The sequence below is a fragment of the Python bivittatus genome, unplaced genomic scaffold, assembly GCF_059951505.1.
Source record: "Python bivittatus isolate LINGU-HERP-01145 unplaced genomic scaffold, Pbiv_v1 ctg000020_np1212, whole genome shotgun sequence".
NCBI classification, from domain to species: Eukaryota; Metazoa; Chordata; class Lepidosauria; order Squamata; family Pythonidae; genus Python; species Python bivittatus.
The window spans coordinates 75,242,823-75,267,043 of record NW_028277030.1 but is presented as its reverse complement, the minus strand read 5'-3'; the positions used below and the strand labels follow the sequence as shown (position 1 = coordinate 75,267,043).

At 36.1% G+C, this 24,221-nt stretch overlaps 1 protein-coding gene and 1 long non-coding RNA gene across 4 annotated transcripts in view; one reads left to right on the top strand and one right to left on the bottom strand.

The window, feature by feature from the left end:
• The window catches only part of SHPRH (SNF2 histone linker PHD RING helicase), a 58,692-nt gene extending 38,610 nt beyond the window's left edge, over nt 1-20,082 (top strand). For 2 of the 3 annotated variants that reach the window (XM_088141741.1, XM_088141751.1), the window contains 11 exons: nt 272-445; nt 971-1,033; nt 1,496-1,721; nt 5,227-5,370; nt 6,035-6,136; nt 7,510-7,581; nt 8,693-8,881; nt 9,488-9,580; nt 9,791-9,877; nt 12,811-12,989; nt 15,669-16,348. In XM_088141741.1, coding sequence (XP_087997867.1) covers nt 272-445; nt 971-1,033; nt 1,496-1,721; nt 5,227-5,370; nt 6,035-6,136; nt 7,510-7,581; nt 8,693-8,881; nt 9,488-9,580; nt 9,791-9,877; nt 12,811-12,989; nt 15,669-15,873 — 1,534 coding nt within the window. In that variant the 3' untranslated portion in view covers nt 15,874-16,348. Of the gene's footprint in view, nt 1-271; nt 446-970; nt 1,034-1,495; nt 1,722-5,226; nt 5,371-6,034; nt 6,137-7,509; nt 7,582-8,692; nt 8,882-9,487; nt 9,581-9,790; nt 9,878-12,810; nt 12,990-15,668; nt 16,349-16,818 lie in introns of those variants that run through there. The other variant, XM_007421535.4, reaches the window with a different exon arrangement.
• The window catches only part of LOC148217099 (uncharacterized), a 62,839-nt gene that overhangs the window by 24,420 nt on the left and 14,198 nt on the right, over nt 1-24,221 (bottom strand). The gene's annotated exons all lie outside the window — the stretch shown is intronic.

Sequence of the window (24,221 nt, the reverse complement as noted above, 5' to 3'; positions counted from 1 at the left end):
GGTATAATATGGAATCTATGTGAAATCCAAGTACATTCCTGAAAATAACCGTGATTCTGGACTTTGAATGCAAAATGACTTTGCAGTATTTTGTTTAAAAATTAACTAATCTTTAGTTTAAGATTGTTTTAAAAATCCATGTGGCTAATTATGGCACCACATTGGCAATCTCAGGATGAGACTAAGGTCCATCCATTTCAGGTATGTGAGTGAATAGATCAGTTCCAAAATAAAGTTCTTAGTCTTTGAATACCCATTTATCTCTTCCTAGATTCCGTGACTGCAGAGGACTGCAGTATCTGCTGACAACTCAAATGGAAGAAGTGAAGAAACTGCAGAAGCAAGTGAGAGAGGCTGTGAAAAATCTGGAAGGACCTCCTTCCAAAGAGGTTATTGAGGCTGCCACTATCTGCCATCTGCGGCCTGTAAGATTGCCGCTAAACAAGTAGGTATAAAAATATTTGCCAAGGGCCAAACTACAGGGATTTCTTCAGCATTTCTTCTGCAGGTTGTGGTGAAACTGTCATGAGATTGTGTAATGAGTATTATTGTTTTATGACTTAAAAAATGGTGCTTGTTATACTGTATCATGAATTATTTGGTGTTAATTACCACAAACGTTTTAACATTTGTATTCATTGTGGATATTTTATCATTTATAGTGTTGTGTGTATTGTGAGTGTTTTAATTGCTATAAGCCATCATGAGCGAAATGAAATTGGTACTGTACAGATTTAATTAATTGATTAATTAACATAAGGTACACAACTGATGTATAGCTGACATAATATATACATTTTGATCTTACTTGATTGATTTACATGGAAAAACAAATCTTTTTTTCTTGGTTATATTCTCATTAATAACTTAAAAATAATTAATTTTATATACTTCTGTTGATTAAGCATGCTTCCTGACTTAGGGAGTAACTTTGTTTACTGATCTTCTCTTTGTAAAATTTGTGTTCCAGCTGTGTCTTTTGCAGAGCTGATGAATTGTTCACAGAATATGAATCAAAACTATTCTCCCACACGTAAGTGCTTATTGCTTTCTTTTTTTCTTTGCAGTTAATGCAGTTAAAAAGCAAACTTTTTTCATATCCAAAAGCAGTTACTGATCAATAAAATTTGCTAAAGGTCTGTGTATTTTCTGAATTTTAGTGCTGCAAAAAAGGATGCATTCTTCTTTAGGAACTACTGTGTCCCTTATCCAGTGTGTGCAGCTTAAAGGAATTGCTTTCTGTCAGTGTACTCTTTCAAGAGAATAATATTTGAATTTCGTGGTGGATTTGTTTTTTGAGATAATGACATCACATCATGTATTCTCATGCCCTTGTAGCATTTCTTTTCAGTTGTGAAGGTGTGTTTTACTTTGCCCAATATCTTTGATTTTATTAAGATAAAGATAGATTCTAAGATAGAAGCTTAGATAGAAAGATAAATTGTCAGATAGAACCTTCAGATATGGTGACAGCTCTAATGTTTCTGCATTAAAGTGTAAAAGGCCAGATGGCGATCTTTGAAGAAATGATAGAAGATGAAGAAGGCCTGGTTGATGATCGTTTGCCTACCACCAGCAGAGGTCTCTGGGCAGCAAGTGAAACCGAGCGGTCCTTGAAAGCTATATTGTCTTTTGCCAAAGCTCATAGAATAGATTCCAAGGCAATTGAAGAAGGCAACATCTTCCTGGAACTTTTTGAAGCATGGAAAAAGGAGTATAAGGTATAACGAGAAGAAGAAATCCCAGAGAAAGCTTAATATAAATAATAGTTACTTGATACCAGGCATGTGGGCAACTCGAGCATAATGTGAAGCAATTCAAACAAATTAGAATAGCAGTGGTAGTAAATACAAAAAAAAAAAGCTATAATGTCAATATATCAGGCATTTCAACAAAAAACAATTCATTCAGTAAAGAATAGGACGATGATATACAACAAATATATATAAAAAAGAGCCAGTTTGGTGTAGTGGTTAAGGCACCAGCCTTGAACCTGGGAGACCATAAGACTTTGGGACAGTCCCTCTTTCTCAGTCCTAGGAAGAAGGCAATAGCTAACCACTTCCAAAAATGTTGCCCAGAAAACTGCAGGGACTAGTCTAGGCAGTCGCCAGGAGTCAACGCTGACTCAAAGGTGCACACACACACACAAATACAGCAAATATAATTTTTAAACCTTTTCAAAAATCATGCTATATATTCCTAGTCTATAATCATATTTTAATATAAATTCATATTAAATTCATTACATTTAAATAATATATTTGCATATATTAATATTAAGCATAGAAATCTGTAGAACTAGTACTAGCAATTCATATGTTTTATAACTACTGTTTACAGTTTTTCCTTTGCGCTGTATATGTGTGTTTAATATAACAAATGCAGTCTGCTAATACTTAGTGCAAATAAATGTTTGAGATCTAATGAAAATATACCACTGTAAGTAAGCTGCAAGGCACAAAATTTAGATTAAAATTAACTTTATTATAGTCATAAACCATTGCAAAAACCTAAAAACACTTGAAATATAACAAAAAAGTATGAAATAACAGGTTGTTGTATATATTGTGAAGTACAAGTATTTAATCATGTGTTAATGATTCAGACCCTGCCATTCATTAGACCCTGCCAAATTTTGTAGACAATAGAAAATTTTTTTCCACATTTAGCGAGATAGATGGGTTCTTATCTAAGAGTAGGTATTCTAAATAGAATAAATCTGATTGTCTAGGGTAATTTGTTAATAGCAGGGATATAAGGCAGGGATGAGTGTCTATATATATGACATTTTTTAGTACTCTTATTGCTTATGCTTCACTTGCTTCATCCAGTGAAAAATAGTTGTTTGGAGTAGGGGGTTGCTGTAAGGAGTTTAAAACTGCTGGCACTAATCAGTACTAAAAGTGGGAAACAGATTATCTTTTCTTCATTTCTGGTTGTTTGAAAATACATAGACTAATTGCCGAATCTGTGTGCAAATGACATACGTACAAATATCTGTTCAGTTTCCATGACACATGCTATATATTATTGAAATGTGATTTATATCCTTAATTCCTACATAATGTAACAGCATCACTTAAAATTAAGAGATCAGCTAGAGTGTATTGTATGTGTATAATTTTCTTCCACTATCACAATACCCCAAATTAAGAATAACATGGCATTTTTCAGGTAAGTGTATTTCATTATGGAATATTCAATGATCTATATAGCTCAGTAAATAATAATATGAGTTATGCACTAAATATCCTTAAGCAAGATGTGTCTTGTCCCTAATTCATATTTACAAATGGGACATAATTGTTTGGATTACTTCTCTAGCTTGTTGCAAGATTGTAATGTGTACATCCATGCGTGTTAAGGAGATATACAGTGGGGCAAAAAAGTATTTAGTCAGCCACCAATTGTGCACGTTCTCCCACTTAAAAAGATGAGAGAGGCCTGTAATTTTCATCATAGGTATACCTCAACTATGAGAGACAAAATGGGGAAAAAATTCCAGAAAATCACATTGTCTGATTTTTAAAGAATTTATTTGCAAATCATGATGGAAAATAAGTATTTGGTCAATATCAGGAGTTCATCTCAATACTTTGTTATGTATCCTTTGTTGGCAATGACAGAGGTCAAACGTTTTCTGTAAGTCTTCACAAGGTGTTCACACACTGTTGCTGGTATTTTGGCCCATTCCTCCATGCAGATCTCCTCTAGAGCAGTGATGTTTTGGGGCTGTCGCTGGGCAACACGGACTTTCAACTCCCTCCAAAGGTTTTCCATGGGGTTGAGATCTGGACACTGGCTAGGCCACTCCAGGACCTTGAAATGTTTCTTACGAAGCCACTCCTTTGTTGCCCGGGCGGTGTGTTTGGGATCATTGTCATGCTGAAAGACCCAGCCACGTTTCATCTTCAATGCCCTTGCTGATGGAAGGAGGTGTTCACTCAAAATCTCACGATACATGGCCCCATTCATTCTTTCCTTTACACAGATCAGTCGTCCTGGTCCCTTTGCAGAAAAACAGCCCCAAAGCATGATGTTTCCACCCACATGCTTCACAGTAGGTATGGTGTTCTTTGGATGCAACTCAGCATTCTCTCTCCTCCAAATATGACGAGTTGAGTTTAGACCAAAACATTCTACTTTGGTTTCATCTGACCATATGACATTCTCCCAATCCTCTTCTGGATCATCCAAATGCTCTCTAGCAAACTTCAGACAGGCCCGGACATGTACTGGCTTAAGCAGGGGGACACGTCTGGCACTGCAGGATTTGAGTCCCTGGCAGTGTAGTGTGTTACTGATGGTAGCCTTTGTTACTTTGGTCCCAGCTCTCTGCAGGTCATTTACTAGGTCCCCCCCATGTGGTTCTGGGATTTTTGCTCACCGTTCTTGTGATCATTTTGACCCCACAGGGTGAGATCTTGCATGGAGCCCCAGATCAAGGGAGATTATCAGTGGTCTTGTATGTCTTCCTTTTTCTAATTATTGCTCCCACAGTTGATTTCTTCACACCAAGCTGCTTGCCTCTTGCAGATTCAGTCTTCCCAGCCTGGTGCAGGTCTACAATTTTGTTTCTAGTGTCCTTCGATAGCCATAGTGGAGTTTGGAGTGTGACTGAGGTTGTGGACAGGTGTCTTTTATACTGATAACAAGGTGCCATTACTACAGGTAACGAGTGGAGGACAGAGGAGCCTCTTAAAGAAGTAGTTACAGGTCTGTGAGAGCCAGACATCTTGCTTGTTTGTAGGTGACCAAATACTTATTTTCCACCATGATTTGCAAATAAATTCTTTAAAAATCAGACAATGTGATTTTCTGGAATTTTTTCCCCATTTTGTCTCTCATAGTTGAGGTATACCTATGATGAAAATTACAGGCCTCTCTCATCTTTTTAAGTGGGAGAACTTGCACAATTGGTGGCTGACTAAATACTTTTTTGCCCCACTGTATGTATCTGTATCTGTGTATGTGTATGTATATATGGACACCCACATATGCACACATATGAATATATTGGTTACTGACAGATTTTTGCAGTTTTATTGTTTTCCCTCTGTTCTGTAGAGATGGAATTGCTTGTCATATAACACATTTATAGATACAAAGGGGGAAATCTACGTTATTGTTTTCTATTATGTTTTCTGCCCATGTTATTTTAGAATCTGTTTTGTTGACCGCAACCTAGAGTTCTTTTCTTGATTACAATAATTACCCTTTCAGTTGCTTCATGAATATTGGATGGTCTTGAGAGACCATGTTTCTGCCATTGATGAACTTGCCATGGCCACTGAACGTCTTAGAATGCGTCATCCAGAGGAGCCAAAACCCAATCATCCTGTTCTTCACATAATTGAGCCACATGAGGTGACATTTCTTTATACTTGAAAAGCTGGAATACTGCTTAATAAGCCATGGTGGATCAGTTCATAAAGTATTGAGTTGGGGCTGACCTTATTCAATAATGACGGCCTTGGCACAAGTTGCTACTTAATTTTGAAAGATTGCTTCAGTTGGAGTTAAAATGAAGTGATGTTCTGGTTCAAAATATTGTATAGACCTAATGATTAGCAGTCATTGAGGGCTGCAATCTGAAACTAAAAAGAACTAACATCCAACACTGCTATTTCTTAATCTTTTGTAGTATCTCTTTTGTATTATAATGTTGGAAGTTATATACCTCAGATCTGTTTGTATATAGCAGATAGGTTGCTCTTCAGCCTTAATGGTTCTTCAAAGTTGTTTACAATAAATATACCATAAAGTAATTCAAAATTAAAATAATTCCATTTTAAACTAGTTCAAGAGGAGCAACAGTAGGATAATTAAAATACATCATATCATATATGTTATACACTCTGCTCTTCACCTGAATTTCCTGATCGCTGCAAATGATGGGTGTTGAAGGACAGAATGATTTTAAACAAAATAGATCTCTGTTAATTAGCAATAATGCTAAAGAAGATGGTATATGCTACAAAGTCTTTCCACAATATAATAAGAGATTTATGAAAATAAACTTGGTTTCCAGGTAGAACAAAATCGAGTGAAACTTTTGAATGACAAAGCAGTTGCCAAATCACAGCTCCAGAAGAAACTAGGCCAGCTACTCTACCTCACTAATTTAGAAAAGGTAAGATTGAACTTTCCTGGGCTTACATTATGCTATTGCCTAATGCATTGAAACATCCTTCCCCAGTCAGTGCTGTCCAGATGCATTGGTTGTGAGCCTCTACAGTTTTTGGCCATAAACTGAAGACCGATAGAGTGGGAAAATGCCAGGGCAGGAGAAATTATCTTTAGTATTTTGAAGATAGAATTTTCCCTTGAAACCTATTTCATGGAATTTTAATGACTAAAAGATAGTGTCTGTTGACTGTATTTAAACAACACAAAAAGCATTGCTTACAGTTGTGAACTCACTAGGATCATGCCGGGTAATTCCAGCCTGCCTCTATAATTGCTGCTGATAAGGTTGTTTCAGGTTTGCATTGTCTATCCAGAGTTGCTATCTAGTTTAAGGCTTAATGTGTTACCTGTCTGCAGATTTCTCTTGCTAACTAGAGAAACAAATCTAAAATAATCCATAGCTATTTTAACCATATTTACTAATATATAATTGTATATTACATTGTAAAACCCTGATTCTAAGAAAATGTGCACATTTAGGCCATCTGACTCCTTGATGACTCTGGGTGGCTTACAAATAAAAACAATATATATATGAGAAAGAACACAATTGACTAGAAGAACAGGACACTAACTATAAACCAGCCATAGTGGCAAGGGGCTCCACAATCACTGTGTCCCCAATTGTCCCCTTTAACAATGTGCTAAATCAATAAGGGTGGGAGCCACAGAAATCTCTACGGGGACGTTGTTCTGTTAAGACATTGTTCAAGAGGGCAAGTATTGCAGCACAGTAGGCACACTTCCAGGGTCCCACAAGATGGCATTGTTTAATTGACAGGACCTGGAGCACATCCATCGTGCTTGACTACCAGGCGGGCAAAGACGAGATATGTGGTTCCATTTTAATGTATTGTTCCATTGTTACTTGCCCCATAGACGCTTGAATTAAGAGTGAATTTAAAAACAGTTTATCACTCAACACAAAGAGATATGGGCTTCATTTTCTTTAAATTATCTCTCATATTAGCTCTGAAACATATTTATAAGTTCATCATGCTGGCTCTCAAGTGACACTGGTCACTGTATTGTTCATACTATAACATACTTTCCAGCTGTACTCTACTTTGAAATATTTCCATCGCTATGCATAACGCTTTTTCTAGTTCTATTTCTGGCTCTTTGGATTCATGCACATTCTTTCATTTTTTGGGGTACTATGTCATGTTATTATGAAAGATTATTATGAAAGAAGAACATATTTGATTAATAAAAATGAATAGTGTTAACATCAAATTACTTAGATAATTATTTTAAGCAGTACATAATTGATTTTTACTCTCTCAGTAAAAATGCTTTTCTTTAATGTTCACATAGTCTCAAGATAAAACAACTGGAGGAGTTAATCCAGAACCCTGCCCAATTTGTGCACGGCAGCTGGGAAAACAGGTAAAATTTCCTGTATGGCCTTTTCTGTAGATAGTTTAGTTCATTATTGGCATACTTGAAATAATTTTCTTTATCCAAAATTTGCTTGTGTGCAGTCTCAAAACTGTACTTATAAATCTGTTGTCTTTTGAAACAGGCCTATATGGTTATAATTCTGTATTCATTAAAAAAATTATTCTGTTGGACCATATAGCTGCCAAACGTAGAATGTGTATGCAATTTTGCTTCTTAAAGATCTCAAGTATTATAATTTTCATATGGAAATATATTTATACTTAAACATCTAGCTCTTAAAACTCTGAAAATAGCTATTGAAGTATATTTTACTACCTGATGAAACACCAGGCAGCTGAGCAGATTTTCTAGGTATCTGTAGAATTTCAGTGTTGTGTATAAATTTTTGTCCTTTTTTTAATATTAAAAGCTGATGACAACATAAGTAGTTATATGCAAATCTGCATAATTAGCTGTTCTGGTTTCAACTAATGTTTGCACATTCTACAGTCACAAAAAGCCTTGGCTATGGCTGTTCAAACTCCTCTGAATGTTATAGCTAAATTCTAATTTCTAATATGATAGAAAAGAAAGGCTGGTACAGTAAATGCACGGGTTGTATTTAAGTAAATTTAATTTAAAGTTTTTTCAAATTCAAGCAAAGTTATTTTTTGTCCTGGGAGTTAACACTTTTGGGACTTCTCATTCAGAGAATGAGTGTCCACCCTGTCATCCAAACTGTAAAACCCTGCCTCAGAGGTTTGATTTTTTGTTTGTTTTGATATTTATGTGTATGGTACAAGCTGCCCTGTTATTTGCCCCACCATCATTTTATGTGACCGTAATCAACAATAAATACCATGAAGCAATCAAAGAAATCCAGGACTTGTATCTCAGTTTTTACAGGCTTTCACTATTTTTAACATTGTGTTTAAATTTGTGTGAGAGCTCTATCATTAGACACCTGACCATATGTTCAGGCTGGCCGGTTAAATTAAAAATCTAATGTGTATGCATCTTTTCACTTTTTTTAAACAACTGAGTAGTCCCTTTTTAGTTTTCATGTTTGTTTATGTGAACTACAAATAAGCTCTTACTCTTCTTTTTCTCCATCTAGTGGGCAGTGTTGACATGTGGACATTGTTTCTGCAATGAGTGCATAGCTATTATTATAGAACAATATAGTGTTGGCACCCGCAGAAGTTCAATCAAGTGCGCCATCTGCAGGCAAACAACTTTACATAAAGAAATCTCCTACGTCTTCACAGCAGAGACTGCAAACCAGGAGGATGATATACCTGTGAAGGTAGACTGCTTTCCTTTTTTTTTTAATTAATGCAAATTATTCATGATTTCATTAGGAAAGTTTTACTTTTTAAAAAATATTTTTTATCCGGCTTTTATTATTTTTTTATAAATAACTCAAGGCAGTGAACATACCTAATACTCCTTCCTCCTATTTTCCTACAACCACCACCCTGTGAGGTGAGTTGGGCTGAGAGAGAGTGACTGGCCCAAAGTCATCCAGCCAGCTTTGCTTTATTTGGAAGTAGGTTTTGTGGAATTAGTAGTTTTCACAACATTTTTGTCAAAATATAGGGTGAAATTTAAGATTTCTTTGTAATTCAATAAGTTAGTCTAGTGCTTAAGTCCATTATCCAAAGCAACTGGGCATATCAGTTGGCTGGATCATGTTCATGGGTAGAGTTTCATAATATCTTTATAGCCACACAAAGCATCTCAGGTCATATGCCTGTGTGTTATATATATTTTTGAAGAGTTTCCTGGTATACTTGAATTAATATGCTATAAATAGTGTGGTAAAACAAATACACATAATGTTACTGTGTAATTTTATCATGATCTATACTGTATAAATGAAAACTAATTTTTATTTTCCTTCTCTTGAAAGGGAAGCCACTCAACTAAAGTGGAAGCTGTGGTTAGAACTTTAAAGAAAATTCAGTTCAAAGATCCAGGGGCAAAATCTCTAGTTTTCTCAACGGTATTTCTAACATTCTAAAATTATAAATGACCATTTTGTGAATGTATTGTACAACTAGATTCTTGTGTACTGATAAATGAAATGTGAATTGATTGAAGCTAAAATTAGTCAATACTGACAATTGTATATTTGTACTACTACCTATTTTTGATGTTGGAAGCAATAAACAGGCTTCCTAGTATGTAAATAACTGCCTCTTATATTTTGCAGTGGCAAGATGTGCTTGATATCATTGCAAAAGCTTTACACGATAACAACATGGACTTTGCTCAAATCAATGGAATTCACAAATTTCAGGTATTGATTGCATTATCATTATTATATACTTCCTTTTTTCTTTCTTCTTAAAACCAATATAGAAAGGATAACAGATATTTGTGCCAAAGTATTTGAACTGATTAAATTAATTTAGTTTCTAAAGTAACCATAGTACTGTAAATTAAAAAACAAACCAGGAAAGATAAATAAGACATTAGGTTGCAGAATAAGAACCAGTGCAAATTTAGCATCCACCATCAGTTAATTCTGGTTTGATGCAAATGAGGAATTAATGCCCCCATAATCTAGATGGTAGGGAACAAGTGAGTGAGATTTTATCTTATCTAGCTTCTCATTCTTTCCAGCCATTTTCCTATCTTTGCTCAAAATAGTGATCTGTTTCCTCTCTAATTATTTCCTCATGAGGCCTGTCTGTTACACTTCTTGATTATTTTGTTTTATTCTTACCTGAATTACTTCTTTGTTTACTACAAAAAATGCAAACACAGTTTTAGGCTAAATTAAAATAATTATAATTTTCAAATCACAGTAATTGATCATTCTATTTTATTCTGCTTTGGTCAGACCTTACCACAAATCCTGTATCCATTTCAAGGTACCACACTTAAAGAACAATTCAGAGAAACTGAAAGAGATTCAGAAAAAGACAACTAGGTCCTATAAATAGAGGAACCGGGTTGTATTGTTTTGTTTTGTTTAGCTTTGAATAGAGTGTAAGTGGATATTATGGCACTCTTCAAATACCCAAAAGGCTCATTTCACTTTTAAAAAAGTCTTCTTAACATTAGGAGCAATTTGATAATGAAATCAACTACCCAGTGATGTGTGCTACTCTTCACTGGATGTCTTCAAGCAAAGGCTAGATAGCAGTCCATCAGGGATACTTTAAGTTGGATTTAGCAGCCTAAATGGCCCTTTGCAAGATTCTGTTATTCTCTAGAAATAAGTACACATATCTCATGAGTCCTCAAGAAGATCAAATCGGGGATAACAGATATTTTTAATTGTTCCTTAGTGGCCATATTGGCCATGTTTTTTGATGATTCTACAGTTATCAAAAGGTGCTCCAGTCTTTCTGCTAGTCATTCCAGATTGGATCTTAGAAGGTCCATTCTTGTAGTCTTCTACTTGAAGATCTGTGATTCTGCACAGCTAGCAGTTTTTGGCATAATTACAGAATCACAGATAAATAATTCTGTAGTTCTAAAGTGTACAGTTTTAACCTGCCATATTGACTTAAAGCTTGAATGTTTTTGGCCTGCAATCTTCAGAAGCTATCTGAACCGACTGGGGATATGGCTCATTCCACCAAGGCAACCTCAACTTCAGCAGTGAATGCTCTGTATGGCAGACACCTAGATATCTTCCAGTTCTTGCATTGCAAGTTTGATGTCCTGGCTATCTTTGGAAGAAAAGTTTTGGAATAAACATTTTACATCAGCCTGTTTTTCCTCATTAAATTCTATTTGGCATCAAAAAAATCTTGGCCTCACTAGGAACTAACCACTTATGGGTCACCCTAACCCCATCCTTTCAGTTGTTGGCTCTGGTATAACATGTTTACGTGATCATTTATTTTATACCAAATGGTGGAAATAACTGAATACTTATTGAGAAAGATATCTCTCATTTGATGTGAAGGAGAGACATCTACGCTCCACTTTGGAAGTGTCTGGGAACCAAAAAAAAAAGAGTTTTTGTTTTGTTTTCAGGCTTGTGCAGTACTATGATGGGGTTTTTTGCTCATTCATCTTCCTGCTTTGCTCATCTCAGTTATGGGCTCTTCCATAGATGCATTAGTTGCAGCTTTGATAGAAAAGGAATTAGAAGGAACAAGAAGTCAGAGAGTGCATGAATATCTGGGTTATGTGTTCCTGGTAGATTAGTCCATTGTGTGGATACCTTCTTCATATCAAACAGGAAGTAATTTTCATGGTAGGAACACAGTGTTTCTGTTTTAACTGCATGTTATTCTTACAAATTGTGAATGGACACAGTTGAGCAGCTTTTAATAACTTCTAGTAATTTTAATCCTTGAGATCATTACAGGGAGAAAAGGCTATGGCAAGGCTACAGTTCTTTCTGCCTGGAACTGTATCCATTCTACTGTCTCACTATCAGGCATCTTCATTGTGGTAAGCCATGGAGGAGACTTTGGGGAAAATATGCATTACAAAAACAAAAAGTCCAGAAGCATTCCTTGAGTCCTGGGAAAGAAGAAAGGAAGGGACTCAGGCTGTCTCCTCCCTGACTCCCTGGGATATAACATGGAGGGAAAAGAAAACACAATCAGGTTTGCAGGATTATTTATCTCAGTAAAGCATAGTTCTAGTCATTTTATGGAGTCTTGTTTCCTGATCTGGACAACTTCTAAGGGCTGACATAGTCACTTCCTATCATCTCTTATCCCACTTATCTTCCTGTTTATTTTCAAAACGAGGATTAACGGTATTTTTTTATTGCAATTGAATTATTTGTATTTGTATAATTTTACTGCAGAGAAAAGCAGGGTATACATTTTACTAAAAATCAATATATTTTATATCTGCAAATTCTGGGGACCAGCTTTAGTTCTACCATGGAATAAAGTACAAGCATGCTTTTTTTTTTGGATGAAGTTAATTTTGGATAACCTTAGGCAAACTGAAACCAATCTCAGATTCCATTTAAATGGAAACTTATTGCAGTTAATGCAGGTGATGAGTTGTTTAAGCTGATTAATTCAAAAGTGGAGGGTAATTTATCCATAGTATCATGGGAATCATTTATTAGTCATGGATAACAAGGAGCCCATGTTATATTTGCACATCATATTTGGCTGTTCTGTATGTGTAAAGGAGTTAGGATTTCCTGTCACTAACCTGTTACATTTATTAAATATACTGAAAAATTGTGAATTTATATTTGTTTCCCCACCAAATATCCTTCACTGAAATATTTTTATTTTCCAGGAAAACCTCTCTGCATTTAAATATGATCCCAAGATCAACATACTGCTTTTGCCTCTCCATACGGGTTCTAATGGTCTAAACATAATTGAAGCAACTCAGGTACTGCTGGTTGAGCCCATATTGAATCCAGCCCATGAGTTACAGGCCATTGGCAGAGTGCATCGTATTGGGCAAACTAAGTATGTTCTAAAATCCATCTGGCTCATGTAATTTAACTCCATCTTCATAAAGGTTTAGAGGCTCTCCTTTTTGCCCACCAGTGAGTTTTACATACCAATCAATTACACCCACTTATTTTGGCTGTCTTGTTCTTTTTTCCCCCTCCCAATGAATTAGGGTTAGGATTAGGATTATCAATCAGTTGTTGACAGTTACCTCTGTGAATTTATGTACAGTGGTACCTCGGGATACGAACTTAATCCATTCCGTGACTCTGGACGTATCCCGAGTTGGTCGTAACCCGAAGCAAATTTCCCCATAGGGTTCAATGTAAATCCAGTTAATCCGTTCTGCCCTCTGCCCGAATTTGGTCGCAACCTGAGGCAATTTTCTCTTCAGAGCTTTACTCCCGCCAAGCCTGCTCTGCATTTTCTTTGAAGCCATGCTAACACGCACACCAAAAATGTTCGCAAAACACTGCAAAACACACCACAAGCCTCACCGAACGTCTCCTTGCTACTGCGACCTCGCCCACAGGAAGCCACGACCGCGTGGCAGCAGGGAAAATGGCCGCGGATCCGGTTCGTAAGTCGAGGCGAGTTCGTAACCCGAGGCAAATTTTTCCTGCCAAAGCTGGTCGTAACCCGAAATGTTCGTTAGTAGAGGCGTTCGTATCCCGAGGTACCACTGTACCTACACCATAATCACAACAAGGATATCATACCAATCGATTACATATGCAGTGGCCAAAAACGTTTTAGACAGGAGATTTTAACACCAGTGGTGGGCAAAAAAGGAACAAGAGCCAGTTTAGGATTTAATGTAGTGACTCAGATGAGTTTAAAGTAGAATCAGAGAATGTAAGGAAAAGAAAGCATTAAAGTGCTGTGACTTCAGAATGTATACTTCTCAAACTCAGTACTGTACTGTTTATGCTATTTTTGTACAGAGTGGGAATTTTTACTTATTACTTAAATGATTACATTTATTCCCTGCCTTTTTGCTTATATTACAGTAGTTCCCCTGCATTTTTAATATCTTTATTTTTTGTAACAAAACAATATTTAATCTTAAAAAAAAGAATTTTTTTAAAAAATTAAAAGTGCAAACTAAAAATATAAACTAAGAAGGAAAACAATATATTTTATATCTTTATATTTTATACTTATCAACAGTCACTGATTTACCAATGAATTTACTACTATAATATGAACAATACAAGATACTATTGTAAGATATCACAGAATGTATTGTCGAAGGCTTTCACAGCCAGAATACAATGGCTGGTGTGGGTCTTCTGGGCTGTGTGGCCGTGTTCTGGAAGTTTTGTTTCCTAAAGTTTCGCCAGCATCTGTGACCGGCATCTTCAGAGGGCAGGAGCACAGACAGGGCCAGTTCTCTCTGTGCCCAGGATGATGTGACCCTTTTGTGGGTATTTATAGAGAACAGCGAGGGTGCCTGAAGGGGTGGGGGGGTTAACAAGTGGCTGCTTGTTTTGGTGTCAGAATATGTGTGTATCTTCCTTGGGGTTAGGCAGGGTTTTTTCCTTCTATTGAGTTGTTAATGAGTGGCTGCTGAGGGTGATTACAGTGAACATGCTAATCACCCTCAGCAGCCACTCGTAAACAATTCCTCAATAGAAGGAAAAAGCCCTGCCTAACCCCCAGGAAGATACACACATATTCTGACACCAAAATAAGCAGCCACTCATTTCAATCTGGGAAGATTCTTGCTAGAGGTTGTAGCTAATAAACATAGCTGAACTGATTTTGCATTGTCTCTTGGAGTTCCTTGGGCTAGGCCTGACATCAATCTTCCCAGACTGAAACTCCAGATCCCAAAGCCAGCCACAACAGTGTGAACTCCTCAGGGAGGTGCCAGTCTCATCCTCTTGTAGTTCCTACGCTCCTGCGGTGAGCTAAGGAAATGCTTATCTCCCTGAGCCTGGCCTTCATAATTCCATTCCATCACATATATAAGGTTAAAATAGTATTTACCAGTCTAGGTACCTTTCAGATATAGTGATTTTTTACCTTCCAGCATTCACAGCAATGGCCATGCTTTCTGGGGAATTCTGGGAATTAATGTCCGCACATTTGGAGGACATCTAAACTGGAAGTCTGATTTAGAATATCATCTTATCTGAAATAAATATATTTAATTTGCACTTTTTGTGCTTATGGTATTATTCCTCCATGAAATGTGAAGAAAAGAGATGTTCTTGGCTGACCTAGAAAAATACTGTCTTGGTTCTATTCCACTTAGCAGATACTGGAACTACAACTGGCTATGTCTGTGGTTTTTTAATTTGTTAATTAATGGAAAAAAGCAGATTTAAAAAAAGAAAAGCACTAGACATATTTTCAAAGTCTTTGCCTTTTATATAATAACTGTTTCCTGTACATGGGTTTTCTAAAACTATATTATAAATATGGCTATATTACTGAAATTATAGTTAATTTGATTTTTATTTTAAAATATCAGCTGATTCTAGTTTGTTCTTACAGTACTTATTACATGATTATTGATTACATTATATACATTAATTACATGATTATATACATGAAACCATTAAAAGGATTAAGACTATAGACTCCCCTACTCCCCTACTGTAAGTAAGGCCCATTGAACACAGTAAAATTTACTTCTGAGTAAAAAAACATAATAAGCTTGCTAAATGTTCTGTTTTCAAAATGCAGGCCCACCATTGTTCATAGATTCTTGATTAAAGCAACAATAGAAGAACGTATGCAGACAATGATGAAAACTGTAGAAAGAAGGTGGGTAGAAGGTGATAATCAAATTATTATTCAAATGTGCTGCAACTCTGTACACACATATATAGGAGTAAGTTCCATAGAATTAAGCAGAAGTTATCCTGAGTTCACATATATAGAATTATGACATTAGAAATCAGAAATCAGCATTATGATGTAAAAAGGGAGAGGCTTTATCCAAGGACTCTCAACTGCAGGCATTTTCAAATTGCAGTGAATATTCTTGCCACAGAAAGAATCTGAAGCATAATAAAAGTCAAGTGAAAATGTCTCAGACCACTATAGCAAATAAGAACAACTGGACTTTGCTATATCTAATGTTTTGGGAAAGTCCCTATGAATCACTTTTGTATTTTAGACTCTTCATCAAGCTATTGGAATTGAGTCAGTTCCTGAAATTGATCTTGATCTACTTTCCAGACCAAAAAAAAAAACCTGGTAAATCAGTTGTCTCATTTTTAAATTTTTAAACAGCTAGATTCCCAAGAAGCATACAAGATTGTGTGCATAGTAAATCCATATAAATCAGTGCAGGTTCATTGGTTATTTGTTTATGGTGAATAGCTATTAGAACATCTTTTTGGCCATTTGCAAACACAATTTTTGTAAGTCTGCTTTTAAAATACAAAAGAATTATGTTTGGTTACTGACCAGCTGGTATGGCTTATGTAACATATTGAAATTAAATCTAAACTTTTTTTATTCTCTTCGGTTGAAGAAGAGATCCATTTTTGTTACATAACTTTTTGTATAGACATTTTTACATATGAAGTGGTAGCAATTTACTACATAATTTCTAATTATGTGAATCATTTTACTGAACATTGAAATAAAACACGCTTAGAAAGGAGCTTACTATTTCAAACATAAATACCATTGTAAATCATCTTGGGAAATATTTAAAATTATCAGCCATGATTTTGTACTCCTTTGAAATAAACTGTCCTTGGGAAACTGCCTTTTCCTCAGTGATCATTATAAAATAAATCTCTAGTGCAGAGCCATGAGTGTACACTCTGTTTCTCAATTATCTTGATTTGTTCTCTTCCTCTTTTCTGTTTTGTTTCCAAAGTCACTCTAATTCTTCCATGAAACAGTCGGAGGCCTCTGTGTTAACTGTAGCTGATTTGGCAGATCTTTTCTCAGAAGAAACTGAAGAACTTGAATGAAACAATCTATTTCAGATTCACTGAGGTTGGAAGGGGGCCATGACCTATCTGATTTCTAAGTAACACAATAATATGAGTTAACTTTCAGGAATTCCTGTACATGTCACCAACTACTCATTCATTTTAGGATGATGTATTGGTAAATAATTTTGGTTCTGTGATTGTGAATTACTTCAGAATATTATTTTGGTTAATCAAAATGCACTTTATTTAGAAATTAATAAACTATAACTTTGTACTTCCAAAGAACCTAAGCACCATAATCCACCTTGAATTGTGCATAAAATTGTTATTTCAGTGTAGTTTGTTACATCAGAAAATTTATATGCACATCCAGTTGAAACCAGTGGGAGCAAATAGATGGCATCCATGTTCGGTTCCATATATGATTTAGGCCTAGAATTCCTGAACTAAGAGAATTAAATAAGAGACACATATGGTTGTTCTTTGCTGGATCAAGGTGTTCAGCTAAACACTGAAGGAATAATAATTTGTATGGCAAGAAGGACATAATGAATCAAGTATTGTCTCCATTTTATTTTTGCAGTTAATTATTAAAATAAGTTTCAAAATAAGCTGTTACATTTTTGAAAGGACTTCTAGCGGTGCTCCCATGTTATCATGCAAGTAGCAGTTTATCAGTTAACCTTAACCTGCAAATTTTTAGAAACCATTTTAGTTTTGTAATGGTATTTATGCTATGATATTCCAATTTAAATTTTTGTTTTTTCTTGTTTACATGTTTGCTGTTAATATGTGCTATTCTCTTTGTAAATTATGTCTTTTGTATGATCTGTCTTAAAATGATAGCTAAACACATGTTTATCAGATTTTTAAAGATTCTTAAAATTGTATTGTTTTGTTTAAAATTTGGGTATTTGTATTCTGTTAAAAATGGTAACACTTCCTCTTACATTTAACTTTGATATGACTGTGAACAAAGTATGACAAACTTGTAAATTACTAATTTTGTTGTATTGCTTGTTCATTTTTAATAGCAAAATACTAGTAATTAATATTAGACATAAAAAATTAAATGTATCCAAACAGTGGTGAATTTAATAGTAGTTAAACTAATCTTGCTGAGATTTTATATGAATTTCTTAGATAGTATCTGTATAGAATGATCATTAAAATTGATGGCTAGAGATAGGGAAAGACTAGGATGCAGATTTAAAGTAATATTTCAAGGCTGAAAGTTTCATTGTGGATATTTTATGTTGCCAACCTTCCTTCCCGAGCATTACCCCTCTCCCACCTTTATATTTATTATGTATTACTAACTTGGAGGCCTATTTTTAAGTAAAGGCAACAGCAAACACATATGCAGGTGTACATAGAAAGAATGTTTTATACCAAGTTCAGTCCCACCTTCATTTTCTTACAAGTTTACCTAATCAAGCTCAGTATGTTACAGGTAGTCCTTGGGTTACATCCATTTGTTCAGTGACCATTCAGAGTTATGAAGGCAGTGAAAAAATGGACTTACAATTGGTCCTCGAAGTTCTGGCCATTGCAGCATCCCTGTGGTCACGTGATCGCAAACCGGGCACTTGGTGACCAGCCCGCATTTACAACTGCTGTCACCACCCCCAGCTGACCTTCATCTTCTTTGCCTACCTCCCTTCTGTTGGGATCGCCAACACTGGCTGGCCTCAAGCCCTACGGTACGGGGCTTCGTTGGCCATGCTGTGCAGGGCACCTTCGCTGCTGCCTGCCTTTCCAGCTGCCTTGCCATGCGGGAAGCCCTCAGCCAAGTAGTTGCCAGGAATTACCAGTAGGTATCCTGGCCATGTGTGGGGGAGGCACTGTGGAATTGTCCCAACTTCACCGATCAGTGTGAGGATCACCTGGTCGGCAGTGGCATGCAATGTGATGCGATGGACTCGCAGCTTTGGCCCTTTCCCTTCCTGGCAGAGCAGTGGCACCTGCCCACACTCCCCACCACCTGCCTGCAGCACCTGCCTGTGCTTCCTAGTGCCTGTGCATGGCATTTGCCCCCACTTATCCTCCTTAGTGCCCACCCACGGCACCCATTCCCTAGTGCCTGCCCACCCGTAGCTCTCATCTGCTGGCCTGCTTGCCTGGGACTCCCGTCTCTTCCCATGTTGTAGTCATGTGAGGTCCTCACTTAATGACCTACCTGGTCCTGGACTTATGACTAACTGGGACTGCCATTGCTAAGCAATGCGGTCACATGACATCACGCTTTACTACCGCATTGCTTAGCGACAGAAATTCTGGTCCCAATTGCCATCATAACCCGAGGACTACCTGTATGATGTTAAGACCCAGACATGATAGCAAAAGGTTTTCACAACTTTATACCTTTAGGATTTTTGGAACAGGAAGGCTGGGTTTTTGCTTCCCCTTTATGCAGAAAATTGGACAGTGTGCATGTATTAATACAACATATTGAGAAAAGCCAAATATATTGAAAAAATAATAGAGCAGATATAACTGATTTGCATTTTTAGATTTGGAACCTTGAACATCATTTGATTCAGCCACCTTTGCAAAATTTGATTTGGTTGAATCATTTACTCTTGCACATAGTAAGTAATTCCTATCTTTTAACATGGGAATAAGTAATTTAACTACCAGGTTTGATAGGAAGACAAAAAATAGATGGCAAATCTGAGTTCTCCCACACTGTCAATAATTGAATCTTCCTATTTTTGGAAATGTATTCTGAGACTTAATGGGAACTGTCCTTGGTTTAGGGTTGGAGTAGAGATTCCTTGGGGCTTAGTGGCTTGGCAGTGTGTCCTTGGTTGCTGGAACTAGGGTTTGTGCTTGGATGGTATGTAAACATGATTTTATTGTAACTAACTTTCACTGCTTATTTTTAATTAAACTTTTTAAGTATCAGTTTAATTTTTTTTAAAAAAAATACCTTTTATCATTTAGAGCAGGTAAGATATACAAAAACCTGGAAATAACAGGCACTTTCTCCATCAAACAAGCAATGTTTCTGTGTTTCTCATTTATCTAAATTGCAAGCTTGTTGGGTCAGTTGTGACAAAAGTTTCTACCATTTCAGGCAGTCTGGAGACTTGGCCGGCAAAGCATCTCTGTCAGGAGAACCAGCTTTTTTCTTCCTTTTTTGGTTGCCTGGAACATAAAAGTTGTTTACGAGAATTGTCATGTACTATTAACAGAAGCTAAAGAAATACCATGCTGGGGGGGGGGGGGGGGCGATGAGACAAGGAAGTAACTTTTTTTTCTTTCTTGCTCAATCCGAGAAAAAGTATGTCTCTAGTCAATAACATTAGGGCAGATGAATCACAGTCCATAAATTGGCTGTTATGGAAAGTGCATTTTAGACTGAGGAAAAACAAATACTTTTGAGAAAAGTACTTAGCACATAAACATAAAAAAATAAAAAAAATCCAAGAATTTATGTCCTGCTTTTCTAAACCAACTGTGCTTCAGTATAGCAGACAATGCCAGCTGGCTGCTCATCTTGGCTGTGTGGAAAATGCTGTCACACAAGGCCAATATAAAGTGCTACAGAAATTCAACAGGTCTTGTGTTCTTTAAACAAATAATTAAAGATAATTGTTACTTGCTCATGGCAACCCAAATTAAACTCTTGCATTTAAATCTTATTAATCAGAATATTGACTTTGCTGATACTGATTAAAACAGGAAGTCCCATTGTCAAAATGGTAAATTGGATAAAATGCATATCTCAATAGAGAGAATGTATTGTGCCCTGTGAAACGAGGACAGAACCAGGTTTGCTAATAATTATTTGTGTATGAAATAGATTTACTTAGCACGACGATTGTTAAAAAGACTGGTTTCCCAAACCCTATATATGTCCCTCCTATCTGTTTTATATTTCATTGTTTATAAATTCCTGTGTATTACAACTTTGCTGATTGCTTTAAAATGGGGGGGGTCACTTTCTTGGAGACAGTAAGTAAGCTCACAATTCAAACAACTCAAATTGCAGATTAAAAAAACATAATGGGTTGTATAGAATGCAGCCTGAATAGAAAAATACTCATTTAAATAGATGCCTTGTTTCTTCCTACTGCATCCTTTGGAAAACTTCCCTTGAGGAAGGGTAGGCCTGCAGCAAAGATCTGGGATGCGTGAGGGGAAATGAAAAGTAATGTGGAGGAGTTAGATTGCATGAGCAAGAGTTTTTTTATAGTAATTTATATTAAAAATTATGATTACAACAATAAAAACTAATACAAACTTTAAAAAATGAATTAAAAGAAATAGAAAGTTGAAAAATAGAAAAATAGGGAAAAAGAAAAAATAATATAGTAAAGAAAAAAAGAAATTATACAGAAATGACTTCCCCCTTCATCACAAGTATAAACAATTTTAGTAACTTACAAACTTCTCTTAAAATACAACAAATGATCTCTTCTTCCCATATTCCATCTCTTATCTATAAAGAAATCCTTACAGCCTCATTGTTTCAGTCCTGGTCAGCAAAAGTCCATTAAGGGTTACCAGAGATAACATATCTATTGTAACCTTGATCAAATAAACCAACTTTATATTCCTTCCTTTTACTTTTAACAATCTTCATCTTTAGTCCCTTCAAATAATGTCCTAGAATTGATTTCTTTTCATTTTTTCTTTGTCCCTTCTCACAAAATTCTTCAAAGCTTTAAAGAGTCTCTTTTGTAAATCCAATATAGAAAAATTATCCAGGTCACTCCCTTGGTTTGCTATTTGTATATCCCTTTTGGTTATTAAGACATCAGCCGGTTTCTTTTGTATGTCTGGTATAACATCTTTTTCCATATCATTTTTGTAACCTGTCATTTTAAAATCCACTTTCAGACAAGTCTCAGTCTTGTCTGGTAAAACTTGTTCCATAACATCTTTTAAACACAGTCTATCCATAGAGGCAGACTTCTTAAAATTAACTTCTGGATCTGTTGTTCAAAAATATCCTTCAATATGTCCCATGTGTTTTGTTCTGTATTTGTAAATTGAGTTTGAATGTTCTTTAATTGTAATCTTTATTTCCTTCTAGTTCCCTCTAATGTTGAATTTTTAAAGTCTCATATTTTCTTTTAAAGAATTCAAAACAAAAGCATTTTCCCATGGGAAGGATTCTTTATAATTAATTCCAAAATCTTATTTCAAATTTATATGGACCCTTAGTCCATTTGTAACTTTCTAAAATCAAAGTTTTAATCCCCCTTTTGCTGTTTATGCCAAAAATATTTTTTTTAAGTTCTTAAATTTGTATTTAAAACTTCTTTTGCTAAGGATCGAAGGAAACTCACCCAGTGCTGCAAAGCTTGTCAGTCCAAAGGTTCATAATAGCTGAAAAGCAGTTAACAAGCAATTTTCAAAAGTGATTAGAAAAGGAAGTATGCAAACCCAGTGTCCTTTCAAAGGCGCCAACCACATTTTGAGCAAGATGGCTATTCCTTCGTCTCCCAGAGCTCTAAACCTGAAGACCACTGTCTTGCATTCTCCTCATGAGGAGCAACAATCTGGAGTACTTGTGGATAATTTCAAGTCCTCTCCTAAACTGGAGAGGAATTATCAAAGAGCCAGTCTACTTGCCCGCTCTTCATTGCACTGCAGTTGTCTGTTCCGCTTTTCGCAGAGCTGTCTTCAGTCCACCATTTCTTCCCTGGAAGTCTCATCCATGAGCAAGAGTTTTAAAATGCTTGGATTCTGTTTTGGCTGAGCCATATTGCCCCAGTATGAGTACAGGCCATTGACTATTTCTCACGGAAAGGAACGTATAACGTATTCTACTTTCACCCAACTGACCTGAAAGGCAACCTCCAACCGTTTCTGCTAGTAGCATTTTCTGACTTGTACAGGCTCAAGTGGTATCTGATCATCTGTTGTGCTTCATTTCAATGTATGAGTTCATCATGGAACAGCGAGAAGCTAGGCTTTTTTTCTTTTTACAAGCTCACTAATGGTACAATGAAGAAATGGACCTGATTATAATTTTTTTTAAGAAGATGAAATTGATTAGAGTTCTGCCATTTTTCCATTTTAGCCCAAGTGAGAGGGACTGTGGTGTATTTTTACTTTCTTGGTCCAGAAGGGGTTAAAGAAACAGAGGAATCCTCCAGTCAGGGGCCATGGTAAATGTGGTCCAGATAGAACATCAGGCCATCGTCAAAGGAAGGGGTTGAAATTCTGAAACGGTTTTCTTAAGAACGGCTTCATTTCCAGCTAGTTTACGCATAGGAGACAAGCAGTTCAGTATTTCAGTGCAGAAAAGTTGAATGACTAATAGTTATCCAAAAGGGTGGTTGTTGGTTTATCTTATAAAGACCGCAACAGGACAAAGGGAACATGATGATTCTCTTGTATGTGGGTTTGTAGAACACACTGAAAAATATGTGGGGTATAAAAGGTTAGCGGTCTACAACAAAGATAACCTGATTCTAAAGTTTAGATGAAGCCATGATTTCTGCAAATAGCACCTTTGTTACCAACTGTATAATTTCATTATGTGAGTATAATATCTGGAGTCAGCAATCTTTATTAGTAACTGAAGAATTGTTTCTACTGATGCAAGGAGGATGCTGACCTGGAATAAAAATCAAATGAGCTTTCAATTCTTTCTTTTTCAGTTAAATTAAAAGCATATTATTACTCTTGTGAGTAAAAGTCTGCATACATTCTCTTGCAGTGAGTTTCAGTTTCCTGCAGTATATGAGTAGTGCAAGGAATTCTTTTTGCATTTGTTCACTGTGGCATTAAAAAGCATTTTTGTTTTTCAGATGCAAATAGATGTGTTGGCAGTATCAAGGGATGTTTGGGATTACCTCAGACAGAAAGGAGCGGGTTTTATCCCTCCCCTTGCTGCATCTCATTTAACTTTAAAAGAATAAAAATCAGGTGGGCCAGGGATTCTGGCAGGCATCAAGAAAAATGTCCATGGTACATGTGGGTACCATATTGTCTTACGGGAGTTAGTTCTCATATCATTAGAGGGATACAACTTGATATCAATCTGGCTATTACCAAAACAAGAAACAGATGGAAACCAGGCCTCACATTCAAAAAAGAGGCTTGTACACCCATTGCATAGTATGGACAGAAGAAAGATAAAAAAGTAAATTCACTATATATGGGATTCATCAGTCACTGGAATACTTTAATTAGCTTCTTAAGTTTTTCATACTAAAATTCCTTATGGGAAGTTCCTGAATTCTTGTGTATCTGTTAATTCTTTCTAGCCCAGTCTGCTGGGATTCTTTTTCTCCCCTTTCTTGGGAATGTGGAGAATTGCACAACTGCAGGCTAGACATTCCATCTTCCCTGATGGAAGACATACTGAACGTTTGCCACA